Here is a 22,066-nt window from a genome sequence, read left to right on the forward strand (position 1 = left end):
TATGCAAAATTTCAGGCGAAGAAAATAATTGACAGCAGTTGGAGCAAGGTGAAACTTATTTATAACCCTGGTGGTAGAGCCTGCCTAAACTCCGACCTTGGGGGGGAATGTCACTGTGGGAGTTAAGGGACTGGAGCTAAAGAAGTGCAGTGCCTTTCGGGCTATCTGTAGCCCAGGATTCTGGTGTGGAGGATCTTGGTACAAAGCCCACCCTCTATGAGATGACACTGGCCTTCTGAATCACTGTCCCTTCTTCTTTAAGATGACTAACAAAACCTTAGATCAGTGCATTTCCCAGTATCTTCTCCTTGATTTGGGCATTTAAGTCTCTAATGCCAGACTACACAGGGTCCACGAAGTAGCCTCGTCTTTGATGTGCCCCAGGCGACTGGGTGTACTGGAGGAATAACAAACATGGTGGAAAAGAACACGAGAGCCTTTCATCCATGGGAGTGGGTTTGACTCTGTGGAGCCAGAGTGTGTCCTTGCAACAGCAGGACCTGGCCATTCCCAGTGACGTGGGCACACCCACCAGTGGGAAGGGGGAGAAGGTGTTAAGAAATCAGATTTATTGGGCATCTCCCCTGTGCCACTTTGTACACACCACGCCCTTTCATTTTCTCAGGCCTGGTTTGTTTCAGGACAAGTCTATTCCACATTTTAACATTTCTAAAATGAGGGTGAATCTGAGAATCAATGTATATACTCTTCTTTTGCTGCAAATTTGAATTTGCCTCAAAATTTGAGAATTAATACTGTATCTTGCAAGCACTGGCTTCTTGTAATGTGAAGAATACAACTTTCTTTTTTCATTTAGCAGCTAGAAAAGCAAAAGCTTGGAAAAGGTGGGAACAGGGGCTTGAACCCAGGCCTGTGATGACCGAGGCTGGGCCCCGGGCGGCAGTACGTTATGCAGACTCCATGCCTGTGTCCTACCCCTTGCAGGAAACGTGGTCTTCGGTGAGCCCATCACTGCCAGCCTCGGCACAGATGGAACCCATTACTGGAGCAAGAACTGGGCCAAGGCAGCTGCCTTTGTGACATCCCCACCTCTGAGTCCCGACCCGACCACTCCGGACTACATCAACTCCTTGCTGGCCAGGTCTGTGCAGGATGACAAGCAGCGGGCGTTGTGTGGACACATCCCGGGTCCCGTGGGTCGAGGGGTCCCAAAGCCCATCCATCAGCCAGACTAGGGTCTGCCGTGAGGGGAAGACACTGAGCAGTCCCTTGCAATCTGGAGCACAGACACCAATAATTGATACGAATACCACAGGAATCCTATTAATCATGGGAATAGCAGTGAATGTGTGTCGTGTGCCACGCACTAGGGAGAGGCTGCACACGTGATCTCGTTGCTCCTCATAACAACTCAATGAGTGAGGGACTTTCGTAACCATTTTACAGATTAAGCAGCTGAGGCCCACAGAGACTACAGTACAGGGTCTGGCACAAATAACGCCCCTGTTTCATTACAAAATCTTTTTTTACAAAATCATAAGCATGTAATTCTGTAACATAACAATATCACACTCCAGCACACCATATGACATTTTAGGTAAAATGTTCAAATGAAAAGCATAAATTATGACACCCATATTATTACCCCACCAACCACACTCACACAGGCCTGACTTCTGCCGGACCCTGTATTTCACAAATTTTGAACAGATGGCTGTGATGACCACTTAACCAAAATGAAGGAGGACTTGTTTGCTGCTGCCCTCTGGGGTCAGGCCCATCCCTCATGTGGGCCCTTTCTGCTTTGTTGCACAAGAGATCATCTAATCCCACGCCCTCGTTTTCCAAATGGGGTAACCGAGCCCCAGAGAGGGGAAGAAATTCGCCCAAGTTTGCACAGTTGGCAGAGGGGAAGGAAAGGTTCCAAACTCAAGTCGTGGCACTCCAGATGCTGACACTAGACACTCGAGTCTGGGCTCCCGAGATGCCTCGAGCCACCCCTCCCATTTACGTGGAACTTTTCTCCTTGCCAGCGGGGACCTGCAGCTCTCGGGCAGTGCCCACTGCACCTTCAGCACTGCCCAGAAAGCGATTGGGAAGGATAACTTCACAGCCATTCCTGAGGGTACCAATGGGGTGGAGGAGCGGATGTCTGTCATCTGGGACAAGGCCGTGGTAAGGATCAAGGTCAGGGGAAGGGAGGGTGGCCAGGCTATAAAAGTGATTGTCTATCAGTGTCTTCTGGCACAGGGACCTGGTTTTCTTTTCCTTGTTGAGATCACAGAAGCTGTCAAAATACATACATACATACATACATACCATGCAAATGAAGGTTCTCCCAAAGATTTAAGTAATATTAGTGATTAACTTATTAAGTTGATCATGTCCCTCTGCTTTATTTTAAAAACACTATAGACACTCATTTTAGAGGCAAATAGAATGTTTTTGATCTAATACCTCATTTAGCTACACAGTGTAATCCACAGAGTTTCCCTTTTCTTCTTGGCTGCCAGGAAACTCAAAGCTAGTTTTTAAACTAAATTGTTCTTTGCCTACCTGGGCTTTTTTTAAAAAAAGATTTATTTATTTATTTTTAGAGAGGGAAGGGAGGGAGAAAAAAGAGAGAGAGAGAGAGAAACATCAATGTGCAGTTGCTGGGGGCCATGGCCTGCAACCCAGGCATGTGCCCTGGCTGGGAATTGAACCTGCAATGCTTTGGTTCGCAGCTCTTGTTCAATCCACTGAGCTACGCCAGCCAGGGCTTTTTTTTTTTTTTTTTGAGAAGACAGAAATGATAAATATTTTTGTCTCTTTTGTTACATATTTAGATTTTTGTCTTTTTTACACTGTTATGTATTTATGAATGCATATATGTGTTTATCTTGACACTGTCTGGAATTGTTAAAAATATTTTTTTTATTACCAACATGGTACATTCTTAATAAAGAACACTTGGAAAGTACCAAAAAACACACATTTGAAAGAAAACAGAAATGACTCATAAATTCCCTACCCCAGGGATAAGCATTGTTATCATCTTGGTGAGGTTCTTCCACATTTGTCTCTGTCTATGCAGATACAAACATATATTTAATTTATTTTTTTAAAGATTTTATTTATTTTTAGAGAGGGGTGGGAAAGAGAGAGGAAGAGAGAGAAAAACATCAATGTATGGTTGCCTCTCGAGTGCCCCATACTGGGGCAACACCAGCCAGGGCAGCAAATACAAATTTTAAAAAAGGGTAAAATCTTAAAAAAATGGTACAGCTCAGTGGATTTAGCACTGGCCTGCAAACCAAAGGGTTGTCAGTTTGATTCCCAGTCGGTGCACATGCCTGGGTTGTGGGCCAGGCCCCTAGGAGGGGGTATGTAAGAGGCAACCGCACATTGATGTTTCTCTCCCTCTCTTTCACCCTTCCTTCCCCAGTCTCTGAAAATAAATAAAATCTTTTAAAAAAAATGGGTTTGTTTTTTTTCTTGTGAACTCTCTATAGTCCTTTTGGGAGTTCGAGGAGTAGAAGTAAGTACATGTCTGCATTTAACCAAGAAAAAATGCACATATTTCAGGAGCAGGAACCTCCCTCCTCAGCCACGTGTTCCGTCACTGCAGCCGACGCTGAAGCTTGCTGGGTGGGTGGGGCTCCCAGCCCATGGCCTCCGAGGCCCCTGCGTGCATCTGGGGGCCTTTGTGGACACCCTGCTCTGAGCTTAGAAGCCCTGCACTGCCAATTAAAAACATTTTTTTACTATCCGCACAGGCCACAGGGAAGATGGATGAAAACCAGTTTGTGGCCGTGACAAGCACAAACGCCGCGAAGATCTTCAACCTGTACCCCCGCAAGGGGAGAATATCCGTGGGTTCCGACAGCGACCTGGTGATCTGGGATCCGGACGCCGTGAAGATCGTCTCCGCCAAGAACCACCAGTCGGTGAGGCTGGAGCCCGTGGGCGCGGGCTGGGGTAGGGAAGGTGTGCAGGGACCTCCGTCAGGAGAGAGGAGTGTGCGCGGTGCCCCAGGGCAGTAGATGGGGTGGGTCCCAGTAACAAACCATCCCAGCTTGTCAGTGGCTTCAAACCCCAGCAGTTTATTTCTCACTCCCGCTTTCCAAATGGGTGAGCGGAAGGGCTCTGCCTCTCATAGCCACTCAGAGGTGGAGGCGGACAGAGACGTCATCTCTGCCCATGCGCCCGTGATGGTGAGCCCAGGGGCCAGGATATGGCAAAGGGTGGACTGTCTCCCACCAGTCTCCCAGGATGTCACTCCCTGTCATGCAGCATTGGCCAAAGCTAGTCCTGTGGCCACAGCTTCCTCTAGGAGGAATGGAGTGCAGTGGTACCTTGTGCCTGGGAGGACAGAGAAGGGGGAAACACTGATGACGACTTCCTCCTGCAGAGTTTCAGGTGGGAGATAATGAAAGCCCAGCAGACAAGCCCTGAACAGACAGGGGCTTATGCTTGTTAATAACAATAGTTAATATTGTTCAAGTACCTATGTTCCAGGGGCTGTGCTTGTAATTCATTCAATCTGCACAACAGTCTTCCACAGGTAGGCACTATCGTTATCCCCATTTTAGAGATAAGCAAATGGAGGTACAGAAGGGTTCGATGATGTAGGCAGCAAGGAAATGAAGCTGGAATTCAGGCCCACGCACCCTGACTCCAGGCTCATCTCCTTCGCCACTTCGCAGTGGGGCCTTGCAGTTGTTGGGTAAAACAAAGGAGGTGGGGAGCGGTCCCAGTTTTTGGTGGGAATGGCCTTTGCTCAAACACTGTGTCATATCACATTATTTAATTTCAAGCTGGGAATCTAAGGGTCACGCCACCCACCTGCCCACCCTCCCAACACCAGCCTGCCAAGTACAGCATCCCTGAGAGGTACCAGCTTCTCCTTGGACACCGACAGTGACAGAATTTACCTCGCTGTGGGGACCTTAATCAAGACTGGGTGCTTCTCTTTGCTAGGAATTCCAGGGCCTCCACCCTCTGGAACCTGGTAAATGTGTTGTAAGCTTTTCCTGGCTTACCTGGCGAGTCGCTTCTGGTGATGCTGCAGGCGGGATCCCAAGCACGTGGGAAGCACGTTCCTCTTTCTCCCCTCCCCATGCCCATACCCATGGCTTTGCCCCACCCCCCATCTCTAGGCTGCAGAGTACAACATCTTCGAAGGGATGGAGCTGCGCGGGGCACCTCTGGTGGTCATCTGCCAGGGCAAGATCATGCTGGAAGATGGCAACCTGCACGTGACCCAGGGGGCCGGCCGCTTCATCCCCTGCGGCCCCTTCTCGGACTACGTGTACAAGCGCATCAAAGCCCGGAGGAAGGTGAGAGTGCCTGGACCCTGGGGAGGGGGACGCGGACAGGGTTCGTGTCTCACTCAGTCGTGGTGACAGTGGGGTGGGGCGTTGGGTACAGGAATCTGAGTGCACATTGCAGTGTCCACTAAGGAGAGACTCACAGAAACTCAATACCCAAGTGTCTTTCCCACTCTTATGCTCCCCGTGGTCCTAATAGTGGGCCGTTCGGCCTCTGTGTGCAGCACAGAGAGGCTCCCCACCTTACAGGGCAGCTGACCACCTCCGTCTGTGACAGTGAACTTCCTTCTGCTGGGCTGAAATGGACCTCCCTCAAGCCAGCCAGCCAGTTCAGTTCTGCTCCCCGTACCTGCACAGGACACACTAAGCCCATCTCTTAGAGCATCTGTGTGTTTCCAAAGGCGTCTGTTTTTTGAGTGTCCCTGTAGCTATCCACTGTTTATTTTATGACAATGTTTTAAATCCCTTCACCATTCGTATCTCTTTATGAGTGGTCATTTTCAAGTTAAGTATTTTGGAATAAAATTGCACACTCCAATGCTGGTCTCACAGAAGAGAAGGCAACTCAAACTTCGAGTACATCAGCTCTTACTGTGACTTAGATTCTAGGCCTAAAGAAATGCCGAGGATCTGGAGTGTCGGTCAGGGATTCTTGGGGAGTACAGAGTCGTCATCCCACCTGGGGCATTAATCTGCAAACCTGATGAGCGAGGCCTCTGTGCCTACACCTGGGTCACTGACAGAGGAGGACGGCTCTGTGACAGAGAGCCTGGGAGCCTTCTGAGGGCCCAGCCAGAACTGTCAGCCTCCTGACAGCATGTCCTCCCTGAACCGGCTGGGGGGTGTGTGCCACAGGCCCGCTGCCATGGGTGGTCTTGCAGTGTCTGTGTAATAGACTGTGAGCCCCACTGGGGGACCACGCCATGTTTCATGGGTCCATAGGCCCCAGTGTGTGGCACCAGGCCTAGCACAGAACATCACTTGGGTGACATTGCTGACTGGCTCCACCGTCCCAGGGCAAGTTCACAGCCACAGCCAGAGGTCAGTGGGTCGGACCACAGGAGGCGAATTTCCAGGCCTGCCAACTCTGATCTGTGCTGAGGAGCCTGGGGGTGGAGCCCCCATGGAATCTGGGCTCTGCCAGCACTTACGACCTCATCTCACACGGCTGCCCCTTCTTACCAGCTCTGCTCCAGCCACACGGGTGGTTCTTCATTTGTGTCCACCATCAGTCTCCCCTGCTGGGAACGCTGCTGTCCATACCTGTCCTCTGCACCCTCCAGCCGCCTCCTCCCTCCACCCTGGTCCCAGTACAAGCTCCTCGGGTCCTGAAGATCAAAGGTCACCTTTAGAGACACCTTCACCTACCTCCTTCATCAGCACTCTCTCATAACATCCCCCTCTATTTTACACCCCTCTGTTCCTTACAGTAACATTACTATTCTTTTCTGGCTCCCACTACGCACACTGAATGCAATGATATGTTTATGTTACCAACAACAGACCCTAAATTGTCAAAGAACTGAAAAGAGTGACATGCTTTCTCTGCCGCAGATGGCGGACCTGCACGCGGTCCCGAGAGGCATGTACGACGGGCCGGTGTTTGACCTGACTACCACGCCCAAGGGGGGCACCCCCGCCGGCTCCACCCGGGGCTCTCCCACTCGGCCAAACCCGCCCGTGAGGAACCTCCATCAGTCGGGATTCAGCCTGTCGGGTGAGTCGGACGAGCTGACGGCAACCGGCAGTGAGAAAGTGGGGAAGGAGGGGAAAGGAGGTTCAGTGCCCCGAGCTAATGGTGATCCTGGGAGCTCCCGCAGACCGCCCTTTAGGGACCCCCTTACTGGCAAGAAGGATGGTTTGCCGAACAAAAAGTAGCCCTCTGAGAAAGCAGGGTAAGGCTCGGTGAGGTTAAAGGTCAGGCTTCCACGTCCACCAGTTCCGCCCAGAGCGCATGCCTGGCGGGGGAGGGGCGAGAGGGCTGCGGCGACCGGGGTGCTCTGCGTTGGACGGTGAGAGCTGAGCGCTGCGCTGTGTTCTGTTTGTGCTCAGATCGCTACCCAGGATTTTTATCATATTCTTCCAAGCTAACCACAGCTGCTGGTGATTGAACATTGACCTTGGGGTAGCCATATTGTGAAGCTTACCTATTCTTTAAGAACTACCTGATATCAATAGGAAATCAGTAGCCAACTGCTCCATAACCAGTAGCTTTAAATTGAGAGGACAATAAATGTAGATTTGCGTCTCTACGATGAACGATTTAAATGCAAGAGAAGCAAGATAACACGAAGGGAGAGGGATGTGCACAGAGACATGGGGGGGTAGGGGGAGGGGAGGAATAGGAGCTACAGGACATGGGGAGGGAAAGAGGTCAGGGGTCAGAGGTGGGGAGGAGTACAAAAGAAAAGGGCTACAAGCTTTGAGGTGACATGGCCAGAGGTCACAGTATGTTCTTCGCAGAAATTTTTGTCAGTGTTGTGCCATTTTCCATTGCCCTCTGATTCCCACAATCCCTAAGCTTTGTGGGGCTCCTTCTGAATGGACGGAGGGGCCCACTGATGTTTTCTTTTGGGCTGTGGCCGCGGGGCCCGGCCATCCCCTCTCCCAGCTGTGACCTTGGGCACAATGCCTCGCCCCTCACAGCCTCGGTTTCCCCCTCTTTTAATGGGATAATAACAGAACCCCCCTGAAAGGGTAGTGGGGAGGGTTGACTGAGGTAGGCTGAGGAACACTTTAAACACTGCTTGTCCCAGCGAATGGAAGCAGCTATTTTTATAACAGCCCTGTTGTTTTTTATTATCATTGTTAGGATGTGGAGGGTCTGATGAAATCTAGATATGAACCTGGCTTTTCCTGGCAGGCGGTGACTTTCTGGAGGGTGGGTGTGAAAAGTCTGGAATACCTGGCAAACAGCAATGGAAGTTTCTTGGGAGATGAAGCCAGGAAGGCATGTCATATCTTACATCCTTAAAATTAACCCAGTTTCTCTTTCGTCCCCTTCCCCCCGCCCCCCCGGAATTTATTGCAGGCACCCAAGTGGATGAAGGGGTCCGCTCGGCCAGCAAACGCATCGTGGCGCCCCCTGGAGGCCGCTCTAACATCACATCCCTGAGTTAAGCAACTCCTCCCCAAAGAGAGGGGGCAGAAGCAAGAAGAGATTTTTGGGAAGCCAAAATGGTACACCGATATTTAAGAAGGAAAGCGAATCCAAACAGTTACGATCTAAAGAATCAATAAGCCTCAAGCCTTATGTTTCTCCAATGTTACGCTCGCTTGCCTAGCTTTACGAAGATTGCTTTGTTTTCTGTTTATGCCTAGCCTCCCCCGTTTCCATGCATGCAATCAGACAGGCCACTAAGGTAAAGAGTCTGCTATATAGTGTTGAGAGCGTGTGTAGTGCTGCATCTTAAGACAAGGGGACACACAAAGCTGGATGTCAAGGGAAATGAGCAGAAGGGACACAGTTATTTGGGGTGAGTGGGTGGTGGGAGCCCAGAGCAAGGCAGGGGCTCAGAGGTTTGGGTAGGTTGTGTACGGGGGCGGGGGTGGGTGGGTGAGCATCAGGGGTCTTGTGTATTGTGTTAATGAAGTACATTTATTTCCATGGACAGTGGCCCCAGGGGGCAGCTGTCACTTCATCACACTCCCCTGGGGTCTGCGCAGAAGGCAGGCAGGAGGTCGTCGGGTTCCAGACTTTGTCATGCCCTCTCTTAGCTGATTTTATTTCTTTGAGCATTTTATTAAAACACCAAAACCCACACGTTGCTTCCACTTGGTCATGCCCGTATTTGGTGGGCCTTTTCCTCAGCATTGCCGTCAAAGTCTTCTCTTTTCCTGGTTCGAGAGGAGGAGAGGAGAGAGCAAAGACACTTCTCTCGTCTTGCCCTGGGTGCTGTTTACAGGCAACAGCTGGGAGCACAGCAGGGGCCCTGGGGGTGGGGCAGCCAGGCACCTCCCTCCACACAGTGCTGGAGCTCACCTCACTCTCCCGTCTCTGCAAAGAAATGGAGAAGGGCCGCCGGCCTCCGGCAATGGGCTTGTCTTACCAGTTCTGAGTGTTTGATTCTCTTGATCTTCTGAGGTCCGGGCACAGCCATGATTGAATACGCTTTTTGTTGTTGTTCTTGTTGAAAATTGATTTTCTTAGGCATTCCTTAACTTTTACTACTAATAGGGCATCTCAGCTTCCATGGGAGTCAAGCAGGGTTTGGGGAAAGCCAGTCTGAAGCAGAGAGATTACGTTCTGTGGCCACGGTTCTAGTTTTCAGTCCTAAGCCATCTGCACCCTTTCCATCAGCACGTCCTTTGGGGGAGCTTTTGTTCGGGCACCGACGTCTCCCAAGGTGGGTGGCAGTGGCATGCCGCCTCCCTGACAGGCACATAAAACGAGGTTGGTGAGGACCGTTGGTGCCCACCTACCTTGTCTGTCAGAGCTGAATGTCCATTCCCTGCCCTACCCCTCTAAAACTCAATTTTGGAACAAGTCCCATGGGCCAGACAAGGACCTGTAGAACTAAAAGGCCCATATGCAGCGGGGGGAAACGTATTTAACCTGGGCCCAGACCTCTGTGCTGGGGGGTCTAGCTGATGGGACTTGTAACTCTGGGTGCCAAGTACTTTGAAGGGAAGGCCTCCAACACCTTTCAGGTGCTTAGGAGAAACCATTACCTCTGACTGCAGGCTCTAAGTTGAACGCCAGAGGAAAGATAATATGGGGCTGGAGAGGCCTTTGGAAGTAGCCAAGGAAGAGGATTTTCCCTAGCACTGCCAACTTCTGTTCCAATCACGAACAAAGATGATTTCCTGTCCAAAGAAGGAATCTTGCTACTCTTAAGGCTTTTTCACGGTGCCTTTATTTTAAAGGAAACTGACGTGAAGCTGGGGATGTATCTCTTGGCTTATAACTCAATGATGTGGGAGTCTGTTCCAAATGCAAAGTGACAGTTTTGCAGGCAGGGAGCTTGTCCTAGCAGAAGCATATTCTATATACCTCATTGGCTGGGCTGGGATTTAGGATGTGTTGCAGTACCAGCCACAACCACCAGGTGGAGGAAAAGACACGTAGATAACTCCGGTACTTTCTGCTGCTGTTACCAGCTCCTGAGTCCAGCCTATCTCTCATGACCTCATGGCCAAATTGGTTGCACTTGGAACTTCTGAATGCAACATTCGACCAGACCTTTATATTATTCTACACCAGTTTCCGTGCGGTAGGAACAGCCCCTTCATGACTTGCTGCTGGGCAACCTGATCTGGGGATGGCCTTACTTTCTTCACTAATTAGTAACTTTCCCGGGATAGAAATTCCTGAGGCTTCCAAGAACTCTCCCACTATTTTATTAACTCTGATTTCTGGTTCCCTGTTACTTAAGTTAAAATTTATATTCAAATTTGTCCTGTTCCATAACAGACATCAAAAAGCCCTGTATGCAGGGTTCAGGAAGAGATCATGGCATGAGTCTGCCCTCTCCGAATTCACCAGCACCTCGTCCAGCTGTGGGACGGGGGAGTGGGGGGGGCTTTCTGGATTTCTGTCTTCCTCCTGAGCTTTCTTCTGCTGCCTCATGTCTTGGCCTGACCCCTCTATAAGGCCACCGCACCCCCTCCACCACCCCCAACCTGCTCACTGTGTCCCTAAACCCAGAGGGCAGTCAGCTAGGGTTCTGTCTGGGAGGCCCCCAATTTGGGTAGTTGAGAAGGTATTTGTGGAACTGTTAAAGCATCACCCCAACAGAAATACTTCTAAGTTTTCTAAGAATGGCAGTGTTGTAGCCATCCCAGAAATGGGTTTCCCTCAAAGTCCAGCCCATCATCCTGTGGCCCTTTCCTTTGTGACTCCGCCCAGAGAGTCACACTCTGCTCTGAAGGCCTCGAGTCTAACCCTGGACCTTCACTCGATCCAGAAGCCCTTCCCGGCAGGGGGACAAACCCTGCCCGCTCCCAGGCCTCCTCGCCGGGAAGAGTCCAGCTGCAGCCCCAGATGCACAGGCGGGCTGCCCCAGGCAGCCAGCTTGCCCGTGAGTTCCCTCCTCGGAAACCGGTGTGTGGGTGTTCAGTTCCATGTCTGGTGACTATGGACAGACAGTGACTTTCCTGTGATCTGTGGTAGCTGTGAGGCAGCTCCGGAATGTGACGAGCTGTTTGCTTTGAACCGTGAAGAAAACTGTGTTTTGCGTTTAGCTGAGATTTAAAAAAAAAAAAAAAGGAAAAAAAAGTTCATCACGTGACTGTTAATGTAAACCTGGTTATTAAAATAACTATAAAATCACAGATGTCGTGCAGTCTTTTTCTGTGTGTGACATGCTGTTTTACCAAACGTATTACAATTGGACAATAAAACTGACACAGTTAGAAAGGGGCGCAGATCTGGCGAAAACAGATATCTGGACAAGATTTGCGGGGAGTTCCTATCTTTTCACTTGAGGTTGAGATTTTGTTCGGCTATAGTTTTGAGGGCCTGCATTGAAACTTTGGGGAATGACTAAAGTGTGTTTTGTTTTTCCCTATAGATCATCAAATTCATATTAGTGTAAAAGGCATTGCCTTTTGGGGTAAATCGAGTCCAGAACAGATCCTGAAAGGTTTGGTTTGTTTGGTTTTTGTTTTTTCCTCCCTTTAAAGCTTCACTTCTTCAAAACCCTGGACTTGGAGAAAATTCAAACTGAGTACGTTTCAGAGAATTGTATCTTCTTTAGCACCTGGTCCCAGGGCATCTCATGAGTGTTAGAAAGGATTATCTGCTACATCTTCTCCTCTGAGAGATTTAACGTGCATGCTGTCAAAGCTCTGAAAAATCCCGCATCTTTCAAAATTTGTCCAACTCGAGGTTCTCAAACTATTTTTATCACTAGTAATCATCTTCTAACATTCCACCAAACTCGTTACACTAACCCCTTTTGGGGGAAACACTTCTGGGTCTAATTACAGTGTATGCAGGACACTTTTCATGGCAAATGTTAAGCTAGGATATGTGGAAAACAATTTTTTTAAAAGGATAACCAAACACATCAGGGGCTGAATTGGGCAAAGCTGTATTAGACCATCGTTTCTTTTTTCAACCACGGATCGCTGTGCGAATTTGCACGCTGTCCTCACACAGGGCCACACACACCTTCTCTGTGTCGTTCCGACTGTGGCACTTGTGCTGCCAAAGCAAGCACGGATGTTGTTTCTTTTCATGTCTTCGTCCTCTCGCCTTCAGCAGGTACTCCATTCTTACGGGAGCTCTTTGCACATGGGAGCACCACTGGCCACCAGCATCTCTTGGTTTTCATTTTACCTGCTTAGTGATTTCAGGGGAAGGAGAGAGACTCCCTCAATAGCTCCAGCCAAAGAGACTGACTCTGATTGGTCTGGTTTAGGTCATGTGTTTTCACCAGCGAACTAGGCGCTGTGGCTGGGAGACCACAGGACTGATTGGCCATACCTGGTCACATGCCCAGCCCCTGAGCCACCTGAACCGTGTGGACTCTCACTGGCTCACAGAAAATTAATTTGTGACACAGGAAGAGGGGATGGCTGCTGGGCAGGCAAACACAGCAGGCGGCCCCACCGCTGGCCTCAGGCCTGCAGGGCACAAATGCTTTGCTCAGCAAAGTGTCTGTGTTTAGGCTGGAGCAGGTGGAGAAGGGATGGCATGGTAATTTCTTCTTTTTTAAGATTTTTTAGAGAGAGGGGAAGGGAAGGAGAAAGAGGGGGAGAGCAATAATTGATCTATTGCCTCTTTTACCTGCCCCTACTGGGGACTAAACCTGCAACCTAGGCATGTGCTCTGACTGAGAATCGAACTGGCAACCTTCACTTTGCGGGATGATGCCCGACTGAGTCACACTGCTCAGGGCTGGGAGGTAATTGCTGGTGAATTGCTTTTGTGTGTGATGAAGCCCCCTTGGTTCGGTGGACTGATGCCGTCAGTACAGGAGCACAGGGCAATGATGCCTTTGAGCACAGAAGCTCAGAAACCATGTTATAAGCGGACTCTGTGCTTATAAAGAATTATTTCAGCTTGAGGTTCAAGGTCTGATGACTGACGAGCTTTGGCCCATAGTCCCATTTTCTGGCTCAAACTCAGAACTGGAGAAACGCCTCTCCCCGTTCATGACCAAAGTAGCAACTGAGCTCTGTTTAGGATGAGCTTAGGTTTAAAGGTCATGGTCAATGCCTAACATGAACTCAGGTTGCAGAGCTCTAAGCGGCATGGAGCAGTCTTTAAAAAATGTTGCTGAAATTTGCACACAGACTTTCACAGGGCTGTGGGCTGGAGGTCTTCTGGGCTGAGTCACATTGACCCAGGTGGGAAGTGAGAACACTGGGTAAGAATAACAGGATTCCCCTGGTTTCAAAGAACTTTCTGGAATCAGCTCTGCTGCCATCAAGCCATCCCAAAGGGAACATCAACCATGAAGAGGAAGTGGGGGATGACAGGGCCAAAGCAACCTGCAGAATTGACATCTCTTAGGCTGGCGCTCCAGACTCGGAAGAGGTCAGGGTGCTGCCCTGTGCTCCAGTGGCTGCTGAGCATGTGACAGGTGACTTCACACACCCTGGACAACAGGGCGCCCGGCACACAGGACTTCAGAGCCCACAAAACCTACAGGAGCCTCTGTTTCAGGACAAGCCCAGGGCACCGGCCGGCCTGGTGGCCGAGCTATGGTGGATCTGAAGCCCCCTTTATTCTCCCCTAAGGCCCAAGCTGCTCCGAGCTGCAGGTGTTCAGAGCTGCAGTCTCCTTCCTGCCCCAGAGGATGGGCCTTGGCACGTCCCCCTGCTGCTGTGGCGGATGGGATGCCGCAGAAAAGAGATGTTCAGGGGTGGGAAGGCAGAGTGCTGGGAAAAGGTGTACGGGTGGTCCGTGGACTTACGGTCACGGTGAAAAGCAAACCTGGAATCCTGGGCTGTGTACCATAGGGTGCGGATGCTAGAGGGATGAGGTGTTTTGTTTTTATACGTGGGGATTAGTTAAAGTATGTTGCATCCCGTAGTTTATAGAATACCACCTCTGTCACCAGCTCATGTGGTAACGGACATTCCTCATAGCAGGAGCATAAGTACGAACAGGTGACTTGGGGCACTGCAGCCCTTCCTCTAGGAAAAACCATCACACACACACACACACACACACACCCCTCCACACCTGACGAAGAAGGGTCAGTGTCTTACTGTGTGCAGACAACATTTTAATACACAGGCGCACTGACACTGGAGATGCTACAGTGGAACAGACTGTGAACTTCCCATCCAGCGACGGCCGCCTGTTCACAACAGCACAGAAAACAGGTTTGGAGGGTTGACATCAGTATTTACTGTCAGACACACTGAGCTCGTCAGAAGCAGTGATCACAGGCAGACAGCGTAGGAAACAGGACTTTGGGTAGACATAATGCAAGGACAGCTGGGCACTGAAACAAACCCGCTGTGCTTTTCATGCCTTTTTGTTCAGCTTTGGAAGAACTGAAGCCCTAGCATTTCTGCGTCAGCCCCAAGTGGCCACACTGCCCCCAGCTGGCTGGGTTACCGTTAGTTCTCCAGTTATTTATTCGTCCTTTCAATCTAGACAACCTATGATGATCTAAGCCTAATCATATCTGGTTAAAACTTTCCCATCAGAAGACTAACCACCAAATGAACTTAATGTAGCAAGGCTCTGGGCTGCTTGCCATTCATTCCTGCCATGGCAGTGGCCTCACTCAAACCAGTGCTTCTATCCAGGTGCGTTTGCCATTAGCAGAGCATTTTCTTCCAGAGTTAGGGCTGTGGCCAGTGTCGCCAGGCTCCACTGCCCCGCCCATCCACTAGAGGGCACCGTGAATGCAGCAGGGTGGGTGTTATAACACTAACTGCAGTGCTAGTATTATAACCAGGAGGCTTCTGGTACTCAAAACCTGCTCAGACTTTTTTGCTGCTCTACATGGATAAGGGAGGAAGCCACTTGGAGGAAAGGATTCCAGGGACACCAGACAGGAAAATGCAGCAGTCACCCTGTTCTCTGAAATTCTTAGCCCTGAGCCTTGTTTGTCTGAATCTAGATGAGACATGTTCCACATGGTAGGGTAGTAACTTTTAGCCAAAGGTTGAGGGGGAGATAATCTGTTTTCAATAAGCAGCAATTATGGTAAGGATTTAGGCATCTTTTTAGTTTTTGGAAAACTTGTTTGTCCAAATATTTAAAACGTACAGAGGTGGGAGGTGTTTATAATCAGTCGTTCTCCACTGACGGACACAAAACTTGTTTTCTCTCCCTCACTGAACACGCACTGTGGGTGTGTGACCTGCGGCGGTCGGGGAAGCCCTGTCACCTCTCTGAGGCTGTGCTGTCTAGTCGGTACACCCGTCCGCAGCTCCTGAACACCCACAGGGCTGCTGCAGGTACGCACACAGTCCCTGGAGATGCAAACCAGGGACTCAGACCACGGGGACTGCCTTGGGCTCCTGTCCCACCAGACACTGGAGACGTGAAGTGGCGTGAATAATGAGGTCCCACCCCTGTGCACAGCACATCAGGGCTTGAATCAAGACAAAGTGACAGATGGAAGTTGGCAAACACCAAGTGGCCCCTGACACCCGGGAGCAGATTCTAGTCATCTCGTCACCCCATCTCCCTCTTTGTGAAATTGAGTCTGGCAAGCACTCAGAATTTATAATGTTTGGAGAAACAACAAAATAGCATAGATAGTGTGTGGAAAATGTACAGAAAAGGAATAAACACAGAACAAAGGAGCTGGCTTTAATCCTTGACGAAAGTATGTTTGCTCCTGAAGTCGGTAGACACTTCCACAGCTCGGCCAGAAATTCTGGGCCCACCAGCCTAGTGAGGAGACTGCCGTGAATGCTGAGTTACAACTCCACACAGCTCTACCCACGCTGAGATGCCCTCCTGCAAACGTCCTCCTGGCACAGTCTGGGCAGCAGGTGGCCGCATCTGTTACTTCTGCCTACGCCCATCTGTCCAGTTTCCCAGATGGGCCAGTCTGGGCTCCCCTGTTGCCAGCGTTCCACCATCTTGCTGAGGCCCACACTCTCCACAGAGAAGGTCAAGGTTTAGGTGATCTGAGTGGCTGAGGGGTTAAACCAGCCCCCCTACCAAGACTATTCACTTCTTGACTCTCCACCCGGCGGCCCCCATAGGTGCCCCCAAATTAGTCCCTCTGCCTGCAAAGATCCTCAGGATAGTGATGTGTTACATGCACATCTCCCTTAGGTGAATCAAACTTGGTGTTTCCCAAATAAATAAAATATAAAGAAAAACGGTGAGACATCGATCATACTTCAAGTAATAGGCGATTCTGCCTGGCCATCCTTGAAGCAAGCACAAGGCAGGGAGCCAAGGCAGCGCTGTTCCCTGAGCTCGTGACTCCAGCCCCTTGCACGTGTGAATTCTGCTCTGTGAAGGCCTGTGTGCGTTGTCCGACAACTTGATCCATCTGCTATCAGCCAAAAATAAAAGTAAAAAAGTCAAAGTGAACCAAGAACAGTGACTTGTGTCATCAGTGAGACAGGTGGCTCACTGCCCTGGGCTTCATCACGACGAGATGCCCACCAGACGTCGCGGGTAATTGCAGGGACTTTTCAAGGGTCAATTGTACTCACACCCAAGTTCGCCTCGCACTCTAACTTGGCCTGCAACTCCTGTGAGAGGCACATCGATGTACAACAAGGTGGATGTGCTTTCAATGTGACAGAAGTCTTTCCTGATTCCACACGCAGGTCTCTGATCATCTTAAAAGGACAATTAGCTCTCAAGGAACATGATTGTTAGAAGAAAGCAAGTGGTGTGCCAACAAATATTTAACAGCTGGCTTCTGGGTGGGGGTGGTAAGTCCTGCTTTGTAGCATTCTGTGTAAATGCCCCATCGTCACCAATCTCCACTTCCCAACTTCACATCACTGCACAGGGCATTGGGGCAGATGCGCACAGCAGGCTGTTGCTAGCTGGGACAAGCTGGTGTGGTGTGTCGCTGGAAGGCCTGGGTGAATCTGTGTCTCTTTAATCTGCTCCCATTCGTGTCCTTCTTGACTACATTTCTTAGTCCTATTCAGTTGGGCTTAGGGGCTGTGACCTCCTTATGAAGTCCCCTGTCTCTGAAGAGCAGCCCTCTGTCACGCCCCAAACGCCTCCCTCAGTCCCCCACCCTTGTCTGTTTGTCCACCAGCACCTCTAGCAGAGTGGAAAAATAAATCTACATCCAAATATCCATTTGCAATAAAAATAAATGCAGTTCAAGATAGAGTGGCTGCAATAAAAAGGCAGAGCAGAGCTCCTCTAGTATAACCTCTCGTTTTAGAAGAAGAAACCGAAGCAGAGAGAGTGGTTAAGTGACTTGCTCGAGGTTGGTTCAGTAGTGGTGCGACGAGTTCCTGGGAGCCCAGGGACGTCTTCTGTGTATCATGTGGCCTCCTTCCAAAGGCAGGCGCTCACAATTTCCAAGGTGAGTGAGGTGCACAGCGGGGAGTCTGCCGGTCCTGCTGCGGAAGCCAGAACCTGCCGGCCGAGGTGCCAGGAAATGTCCCAAGAAGAAGATGCCGACAACTTCACAGGCTGTTATTCTGGCTGTTCTCTTCTTGGGAGTCTTTGGTTTGTTCCGAGGCTACATTTGCTTGTCTTTCATTAAAGTCCCTTTTTACTCTGAAAAAGGAAAAACGAAACAAAGAGGATTAATTCACTGAAAAGAGATTTGAGCTTTTGAAGTGATAGCATTATGTCTCACAATTTATAAAGCAGTCAGAGAAAACCTAAAAATGTCCTCAGTTTTAAATGTGTTAAGTCCCCACTCCTCTGCCCTCCCATCAACACAAACTTGGAACTCATTTACCTGGCACAACTTCTGAAATCTCTTGCAAGAAAAAGAGGTTTCTGCAATTTTCAAATGTTCTATCATGGACAGGCATCATTTTTGTAATTAGGATAAGAAAATGTTAAAAATATATTAAGACTTTGCAGTTAGAGTCTAGCAGAAACACTACCATTTGCGGAGCGGCTGTGCTCACAGGTGCTACTCACTTCTCTCTGTTGAAGATGAGGAACTCCTTCTGCACAGATTCGAGGTGCTCCTGGAGAAGGCACGTCTTTCGGGGGCACGTGGGGAAACAAGCAGAGTCAGAGTAGGCAGATCAGTCAGGATCCTCGGGAGTCTATAACCCACTGACTGTCTGAACACTGAGTGGCCCAAATCGAAGAATACATCTTCAGAACAGATGCTATCTTAGAGTTTTGGGCAGGAATGAGATGCCAACCAGAAACGGGAGCAAACAGGGAAGAAATAGCAAGAGGATATAAGACACGAGCGCTCTGCTCCCCACTAGGGAGATGTGGGGTATGGTTCAGGAGCTCAATGTCTTTCAGCCCCTCAGCCTGAGAAGACACCACGGCTCCCAGGAGGGTGGGGACAAGGGTTTATTGAGCTAGTTACTTATGTCTCATCAGCTGGCCCTCATGTGAGAGGTTTGGGGGTTCTATGGGAACACAACGAAGAGCCTGGAAATATCTCTTCGCACTGAGCTCTTATGGAACGTTCCCCTCCACACCTGTGCTGGGGTTGGTGAACTAGACTTCGGGGGTTGGGAGCAGAGCTGTCTTTATTTGCGACTTTCTCACAGACATGCACGTCATTTGCTCTGATGTTTCACTGTCTGGCTTTCAACACCTACCAATGACTTTGCCATCGTGAGAAACCTTAACCTCAAAAACATGGTGCTCAGGCCCAGGACAGTGCCCACCCTGGATCCAAGGCTTTGGAAGTTTGCAACGAAGTACTTCCAAATCACTCCAGATGAAAAACGTTCTTCTCTAAGGAAAAATCTCATTCATTCACTTTTTAAATCTACCAATTAGAAAATACTCTGTCCTTGACTACTGGAGAGTTTTCTTTCTTCCCTGAGTGGAGATTTCAGAGCAGGAGAGAGGCAGGCAAAACAGAAATGCCATGGAGGATGTCCCATGAAGGAACTTGACCTTGTAACCCTGAGAACAGCAATGCCCAGGTTCCACTGTCTGTTTATAAAGTTTTATTTCCTTCTTTTAGTGTATTAAACCACTTATTGAGATTGGGGTGCCTTGAATATAGCAGTGGGTAAGACTGAACTGGTCTTCACCCAAAAGAAGCCTTCAATTTAGTGGGACAGAAGAAAAACACACAAACATACACATAAAGTGTTTATAAATTATGTTCACGTCATGAAGAAATTAAAAATAGGAGCTAAGCAGGGCATGGTGATGGGACTCCGTCTTCGACAAGGTGGCATTAGGGTGGGAAGGATGAGACGAAGACTCCTAGGTGCAGATCCAAGAGAACATTCAGGAAAAAAGGAAGAGCCAGGATCCTGAAGAAAAATAAAACCTCTAGTGCCCGAGGGTCAGACCCTCGCAGGGCCCATGTGGTTGGAGGGCGAGGACAGCAGAGTACAGGGATGGGGTGAGAGAGTAGGGCCTGGGGAGCCCGAGAGGCGTGGTAAACTGTGATTGGCAAGTTGTTGCTGTCTCTAAAACTTTAGAGGATGTATAATAAAAATGACATTTTGTTTTTTGCTACATTTGGGGGCTTCTATCCAGTTTGAGTCATGCTGTGGAGGGACATGGAGGGGGTAGGTCTGGAGAAGCCAGCTGGTGAGGATATGAGGAAGAACGATCCTGGGGAGGGAGACGGAGGAAGTGAAAGGAAACAAGCAAGGTGGGCTTGTGGCACAGCGAGGCGTTCTTTGTAGGGCCTCAGGAAACCGTTAAGGCTGGGGATCTGGGGAGAGGCCAGCCTGTGGACAAACAGGACGTGGAGTTCGGTTGACCATCAAAGGGTATAGTGGCTCCTGAGGACTAGAGAAATGAAGGACACAGTGTGTACTTTGCAGAGTTATCTTCATCACAAGACCAGACAGTCTTTGAGAACAGGAATGGCATTGAATGCAGAAATGATATCCATAACTATCTCTGGCATTTAACACAGGACCTGGCAGATAATAGGTTCTCACTAAAACTAGCCTAAATAAATGGATGGATGGAGACGTGCATGACCATTAGTTGAATGGGTAGGTGGATGAATGGATGGATAAATGGGTGGACAGATGAGTGATCATTAGAGGTACAGTGAATGCTTATAATACATAGAATTACATGTATAAAATCCTACTGAGCCCTGCCTGGCGTAGATCAGTGGATTGAGCACAGGCTGAGAACCAAAGCATCGCAGGTTCGATTCCCAGTCAGGGCACATGCCTGGGTTGCAGGCCACGGCCCCCAGCAAGTGCACATTGTTTCTCTCTCTTTCTCTTTCTCCCTCCCTTCCCTCTCTAAAAATAAATAAGTAAAATCTTAAAAAAAATAAAATAAAATCCTACTGAGTCCCTACAAGTTACTGTATTGAGATATGAACTTGAACAATAATATTGTTACAAAATTAACTCAGCCTAAAACCCAAAATTCAAAATTAGTGCTTGATCATGTAAGAATTCCATCACTTCTGCTCTCTACTGCTGGCCCTGGCATCATGAAATTTTGCCTGTAGCAAAGAACAGACACCAACCACCTCTGGGGCCGGCCGCTCCCAGTGAGAGGGAGGCCCCAAGCAGCCATGCGTGTACAGGCGGACCTCGCGGATAGTGTGGGCTCAGATCCAGATTGCCTCGGTAAGTGAGCGCGAAAATAAGGCAAGTACTGCAATAAACTGAGTTGTGATTTTTTTTCCAGTGGAGGGTCTTGCCTTCAGTTTATAAAAAGTACAACATCAAAGCAAAGGGCAACAGAACCAGGTATGCCTGTAGTTGGAGACATGCCTACTGAGCATTGATTGGTTTCGGAGTAGTCACCCGGCCTAGGCTTGGCCAATTAGAGTCTGTCCCAGGAAACCCACGATTTTGAATTGAGAACTGGGAGAAGGTAACCATGGAATCAAGTTCATGACAGAGCTAGACAGCCCACGGTGAAATGCTGCTGCTAGGATGCCCAGGGCCGTGGAGGAGCTCGGCTCCTCGCGCGCTCATGCGGTAGCATCGGCCGGCGCTGAGACGGGCTCCTAGCAGGAGCTCCCCAAGGCCCCGCAGCGCACCTGCTCACCTGCGAGGACTCACACTTCCTCATCTCCTTCTCCTTCTTGGCCAGCCGCTTCTTTTTCTTGTGAAGAGGTTTGGACTCCAAAATCATTTCTTCGAGTTCAAAAGTGGGGTCACAATTCAGCCTGCCTTTCTGCAAGGAGGACAGGCCGGGTCAGCCCTCAGTGCCTAAGGGGGCGGCAGCCCAAGGACAGCACGCGGGGCCCTCGCTCCGGGTTCCGGGGGAGGAGCCTGCACTGCAGTCCACGTTCTTGACTTTCATACTTGGTTTATTTTTCTCAACTCCCCATGAGCCTTCCGTGAGTTGAAAGAAATCAAGTGACAATTATTTTTCTAAAGTTTGAGTTTTGGGTTCTGTGTCTCAAATTACGTTTTAACAATCACGTAGTTTGTCAGAATCACTTGGGTTGTTTGCTCAGCTTCCCGGTTCCCCATCAGGTTTCCCGAATTGGTGATTCTGAGCACGAGGCCCGGGAAACTGCACACGTGACGCGTGCTTCTCCCCAGGTGACTGCTTCACGCTGAAGTCTGAGCCACGCTAGAGCGTGTCTCGGAGCAGCACAGGGGGGATGGGGGCAGGGGGACGGGGCGTGGAAGCAGCGGGAAGCACTAGCTCTCCCCAGCGTCACACATCAACCTGGAGCAAACAGCCCCGGCTGGACCCTGCCGAGCAGCCATGCAAGTCCTGTCCCCCACCTGCCGGTCGCTCCCTACAGCAGGGCTTCTCCACCCCAGCATTCCAGCACACCGCCGCC

The 22,066-nt window shown here is 49.7% G+C and overlaps 2 protein-coding genes across 6 annotated transcripts in view; one reads left to right on the forward strand and one right to left on the reverse strand.

The window, feature by feature from the left end:
- Positions 1 to 11,546, forward strand: part of DPYSL3 (dihydropyrimidinase like 3) — a 104,836-nt gene extending 93,290 nt beyond the window's left edge. For both annotated transcript variants that reach the window (XM_045821764.1, XM_045821770.1), the window contains 6 exons: positions 946 to 1,102; positions 1,995 to 2,136; positions 3,720 to 3,890; positions 5,103 to 5,282; positions 6,828 to 6,990; positions 8,305 to 11,546. In XM_045821764.1, the coding sequence (XP_045677720.1) occupies positions 946 to 1,102; positions 1,995 to 2,136; positions 3,720 to 3,890; positions 5,103 to 5,282; positions 6,828 to 6,990; positions 8,305 to 8,393 (902 nt within the window). In that variant the 3' untranslated portion in view covers positions 8,394 to 11,546. The remainder of the gene's footprint in view (positions 1 to 945; positions 1,103 to 1,994; positions 2,137 to 3,719; positions 3,891 to 5,102; positions 5,283 to 6,827; positions 6,991 to 8,304) is intronic.
- Positions 11,547 to 14,448: 2,902 nt separating this feature from the next.
- STK32A (serine/threonine kinase 32A) overlaps positions 14,449 to 22,066 on the reverse strand; it is a 98,509-nt gene continuing 90,891 nt past the window's right edge. For 2 of the 4 annotated variants that reach the window (XM_045830204.1, XM_045830206.1), the window contains 3 exons: positions 21,316 to 21,444; positions 18,274 to 18,338; positions 14,449 to 17,898 (listed from right to left, as the gene is read on the reverse strand). In XM_045830204.1, coding sequence (XP_045686160.1) covers positions 17,805 to 17,898; positions 18,274 to 18,338; positions 21,316 to 21,444 — 288 coding nt within the window. In that variant the 3' untranslated portion in view covers positions 14,449 to 17,804. Of the gene's footprint in view, positions 17,899 to 18,273; positions 18,339 to 21,307; positions 21,445 to 22,066 lie in introns of all 4 variants that reach the window. The other 2 variants (XM_045830205.1, XM_045830207.1) reach the window with 2 other exon arrangements.

The sequence above is a fragment of the Phyllostomus hastatus genome, unplaced genomic scaffold (genome assembly GCF_019186645.2).
Source record: "Phyllostomus hastatus isolate PE091 unplaced genomic scaffold, TTU_PhHast_1.1 phas_contig_150, whole genome shotgun sequence".
Classification (NCBI taxonomy): domain Eukaryota; kingdom Metazoa; phylum Chordata; class Mammalia; order Chiroptera; family Phyllostomidae; genus Phyllostomus; species Phyllostomus hastatus.